General features: G+C 40.0%; 1 protein-coding gene across 1 annotated transcript; it reads left to right on the plus strand.

The window, feature by feature from the left end:
- Positions 1-726: 726 nt before the first annotated feature.
- On the plus strand, positions 727-4,902 carry si:dkey-202l22.3 (7 transmembrane receptor domain-containing protein). Its single transcript, XM_042414811.1, has 3 exons — positions 727-1,225; positions 1,390-1,787; positions 3,379-4,902. The coding sequence occupies exons 1-3, from the start codon at positions 763-765 to the stop codon at positions 3,598-3,600; spliced, it is 1,083 nt and encodes a 360-aa protein (XP_042270745.1). The 5' UTR covers positions 727-762; the 3' UTR covers positions 3,601-4,902.
- Positions 4,903-5,169: the final 267 nt, after the last annotated feature.

Here is a 5,169-nt window from a genome sequence, read left to right on the forward strand (position 1 = left end):
CCTTCCCAGCATATTCACTCATTGCAGTGAGACAAACATTCAACTAGTTCAAGCCAAACATCGTGCAGTATAAAGATGTTTGTCAGATCCATTTTTAGTCTGATTACAGTGCTGTTTTCTCTAGATAGCTCTAAAATATGTTAATACTTTTTTTTTGTTGTTGGTATCACTTTTCATCTTCAACTGAAGTCTGTATGAGGAGTTCAGTGCCACAAACAACAAATAGATAGACTCTTTAGAGAAATATGCTGATGTTTGTTAGAAAAAGAAACATTGAGTTAGAGAGGTTCAGAAATTTCTGCTGCCATGTCGCTACAATGTAGGTGGATAGAATTTCTTTTGCGGCTCTCACAGCATTGAACACTTACATTTTAAAAATTTCAACCTTAACTTTTCTTTCCAGAACATTTTCGTACTGTAGGAACTGCTTTCCACTGCAGAAATAATCCCTAAATAAACTGCTGCAGTGAACATGTATATCTGCCCTAAAAACAGCAAGTCAGTGAATTCATTTATTTAGTATTTTTTCAACTGGAATAAGAAGTGACATATCAAAGTGTCACTGACCTGACTGAAATCTAAACCAATGTCAGCGACACTTTGATTCAGTCAGTTCCCTATAGAACACATGTAGGTGACAAATATTGATTATGCGTGCCATGCCAGAATAATCCCAAATGTGTGGTTGATTACTTACTTATGACTCCTGCGGATTTAATATTGATCATTCTCTCCCTTTTTTTTAGATTTGCCTCTAGAGAGATGGATATCTTTATGGTTGAGGACTTCACTGTGACCGGTAACACCAGCCATGAAGTAGGACGGGAAAGACTTGAAGGCAGCAAAAGTCAAGGACTCAACCACAGTGACCCTTTAGACATGTTTATAGGTATGGAACTTCTTCTACGTTTCAAGCCTCTCTTCCTGCCCCTCTACTTCATCGTAGTGGTCGTGGCTGGTGTTGGAAACTCCTTCCTGTTGGCTTGCATCTTGGCCGACAAGAAACTCCACAATGCCACCAACTTTTTCATCGGGAACTTAGCGGCTGGAGACCTGCTGATGTGTCTGAGCTGTGTTCCTCTGACCGTGTCTTACGCCTTTGACAGCCATGGCTGGACTTTTGGGAGACCCCTCTGCCACCTGGTCCCTTTGCTGCAATGTGCCACAGTGTTTGCATCAGTGCTTTCTCTCACTGCTATCGCTGTGGACCGCTATATTGTTGTAGGTAAGAGCACAACTTGACATTATTATTACTGATTATGGGTTATTTTTATACTCATGAGAAGCCAATAAGTTTAAAGTGTACACATAGTGGCTTTACCGTGTGAAATAAAGTGCTTTGGTACTTCTATATTTGCTGTCTGTATTTATTTTTCTTCTCCATCTCAGCTCACCCAGTGCGGAGGAGGATCTCTGTGTGGGGTTGTGGTGCCGTGACTCTGGGTGTCTGGCTTTTATCTCTGGCCCTGGCTGCTCCTCCATCGCTCTACACACGCTACCTGGACCTGCGACCCAGTGGCATTGACCTGGTAGTGTGTGAGGAATTCTGGCCAAATAGTGGCAATCTGCGGCTGCTTTACTCCTGCTTCATTCTCATTGCCTCCTACATGATACCGCTGCTGTCTGTCAGCATATCCTACTGTGCCATTACCATCAGCCTGAAACGGTATTCAGTCCCCGGTGAGCCATCCAACAGTCAGCAGTGCTGGAGCCAAAGGAGGAAGAAGACTTTCTCACTGCTAGTGGCCTCAGTGCTCGCCTTTGCCCTGTGCTGGCTGCCCCTGCAGGTGGGTCTTATATTAGATACAAAACTAAAGCCACACTTTTACTCTTTATTTATTTTTTTGTTTAAAGATCTTTATTGAATTTCACAGTAATAAATGTACAAATTCAATATATCAAACAATAAAGTACAACCAGTGCCAAGTTGCAAACATTCGCATTCCTCATTGCTATTTTTTTTTAGTTCTCAATATACAAAACGAATACACACATGAAAAAACTCCCAAAAAACAACATACCCCCCCCCCACACACACAATAAATAGATATAAAGTGCTGTGTGAAGAAGTGCAGAGAGTTCAGTGGATATTCAGGTGAGTCTGAATCTTTCCTTGAGTTCATGTTGGTCCCTCAGATCAAAGATCTAGCACCTGCCAAATTTGAGGAAGGTAGGTTTGGGATGGCGATGAAGTTTACATCCTCCTATTGGTACAGTATGTCCTAGTAAGTCATAAACGCAACAGCAGGGAAATGATAAATAGAGTGAAGCTTAAAGCTGGAGTGCGGGACTTTCGTCTTCTGGCAGTGAGAGTAATTACAAAAACACTGTTGACACATGCTTATAAAATAGTTGATAAATTGTTTGAAGCATCACACAACCCCCAAGAAATGACGTGTTTTTTACCATCAGAATTTGATCCATTCAGCCCATTAAAATTTGAAAAATCTAGAAGAGTCATGTGATTAAATTATTTTATTCCCCTTAGCAGAGAGCTAACCAGAGGTTAGCCTGCTCAGCCTGCAGAAGTCTGCATTCATGCATTCATCCGGCTACCACAGGAATGTCGAACCCAACATTAGATTAAAAACTCTGGTATTCTGTGAAATACAGTAAGATTTATCTGGCTGTGACAGGTTTAATTAGCATTGTGAACTCATTTGGCAAGGGCTTGAATGTAACGGATGTTCATTTATATGTAAAAGTTCTGCACTGCAGGTTTAACTATCCATGAGATGAAATTAAATTATTAAATTTTACACATCATTAACCAGAGAAGCATCATCTGCAGCAACAAAACCAATATTACGTCCACAATGAACCATACAAAAAACCTAACAGATTAGGATTTTATCATCATACTAATGGAAGAAAAGGGAAACGGTTACATTACAGTAGGGTTGAACAGGCTTGGGTATGAGGTTTTTAAATTCTAAAGTTATCAGTAATGCTTAATTTTACAGGTCTCTTAATTTTTTAGCCTACTAATTTCCTGGAAATTGTCTGAGAAATGTGGTATTGATGGTTAATATTTAAGACATTTTACAGACAGCGTGGTGCAATTTGGTTCAAACTATTTTTAAAAATGGAAAAAAGTGTTAAGTTGGTTAAGTACCCACTCAATATCTTTTTCATATGAATTTCTTAATTTTTAAAAAATATAATCTGTATAAAATTAAAGGACCTGCAAAATTAAGTGTTACCAAGTTATCATATGTAGAATTTTGGTAATAGCATTCAACCTTATTGTAATCACACCAGATAAAATGCAATTTCTGAAATGTATTTGCTGCATGCATTGCTATCCAACTGCAACTGCATTTTCAACTCTTGCACAGATTCCATGCCATTTCAAGTATTCCCATTGTTGTTGTTTAGGTGCTGAACCTGTTGCTGGACCTTGACCCAGACTTCCACATCATAGGAAAGCGCTACATAAACGTCTTACAAGTCTGCTGTCATTTAGTGGCCATGAGCTCTGCTTGTTACAACCCCTTCATATATGCCTCACTGCACAGCAAGGTACGCATGCACCTGAAAGGCTACCTCTGTCCTTGTCGACAGAGGGGGATGGTGGAGAGATCAATGTCCAGGAGCTGATTTCCGCCTGTGCCAACAACGATACAACCTATTTAGCAACTCATGACATGCAGAGTCCTGTACCTACCCACAAGCAAACACCTGCACCCCTAACACCGATGATAATATCTGATGTGTGTCCAGGAGAAAACAAGGCAACTGCTCAACACTCATTTAAACCAGCTTCACCCATGTTTTTCCAGCATTTTGTGACTTCAAGACATTTGGTCCTCTCTTGTACAGAGTCACCAGAGGCAGTGTTAAAAAAGGCCACTTATGACAAACAAAAGCAAAGGAGTGGATCCAGACCAGACTGTAGCTAAGCATGATGAAGGAAATCAAGTCATCCTCTGGGATCCCTGTGTTTTTCTTGGACGGCCGAGCTGCTGGTATAGACACTAAGCAGATCCTGCAGTTTTAAAACAACTATCAGGGGCATAAACAGAGCCTCAGGCTGAGGAGGCTCTGTGCTGTAGGTGACTGTTGCTGGAGGCTGAGACCAGGGGTTACCGGGTTGGTTATTCTGAAACAGTAAACACTTCAGGGAGCTGACTGAATGATGACTCTTCTCGCTGCACACAGATTACAGACAGAAAAAAGATGTGCAAAAGACACAGTGTGATATTTTATGTTGTTACTTGTTCTGAATGTCTGTGCTTCAACATATTATTCTTAGTATCCAACCCAGTCTCACAATCTATGTACAAATAACACAACTTTACACTTTCAAATTGTGTGCATACGCCAAAGTCCGACTTTGCGTGCAGGGGATAACGTCACATTTTTAACCTTTTCACATCTCATTTAATGCTGTTGGTTAGGTTTAGGCACAAAAAAAGTATCATTTACTTGTATATCACCTACCTTATTTTAGATTTATCACATTGTTATGCATCTTGCCTGCTAATTGCAGTGTTATTATTTAGTATATATTTTCTATGATTTAGCTCTTTGTGAGTCATATATGTACATGGATAATTATGTTTGTGTTAGTGCACACACAATGCTGTGTGTACAGTTTGTGTGGACCTGGGTGGAAAAGATAAAGATGTACAGCAGTGGGAGATGAAATATGTGACTTTAAAAACCCTGTTTATAAAAATTAAATCTGTACCAAATTCATAAAGGTGTTATCTGACAAGCAGAGTCCCAGTGCATTGACTCTGTCTGAAAAACAACATTGTCCCAATGATCAACTTAATATTCATAACACATCCTCATAATTAAATGACCACATTGGTCGATTGTACCTGCACTGCAGAGAGACCCATAATAGTGTAATACCACTTTCCATAGCCGTTACAAATCATTTATGTTTTATGGTGTGACAGTGCTGTGGTTAAGGTCTGGTTAGGCTCAGGCACAAAAACCACTTGGTTAGGGTTAGGGAAAGATCATGGTTTGGGTTAAAATTATCACCTGAAATGTAGTTAATACTTCCTTAAAGTTATGCAACCTTAATCGTCATGGCAACAGTAAACAGAACCGTAACGTTGTTACGATTTTTTAACGATTCGAAACATGACACTCACGGTCATGTCACCCATAAGCATTGCTGTGCTGCCACCACCCCTGCTGAGTTTCCATCAA

This window comes from Thunnus maccoyii, chromosome 6, assembly GCF_910596095.1.
Source record: "Thunnus maccoyii chromosome 6, fThuMac1.1, whole genome shotgun sequence".
NCBI classification, from domain to species: domain Eukaryota; kingdom Metazoa; phylum Chordata; class Actinopteri; order Scombriformes; family Scombridae; genus Thunnus; species Thunnus maccoyii.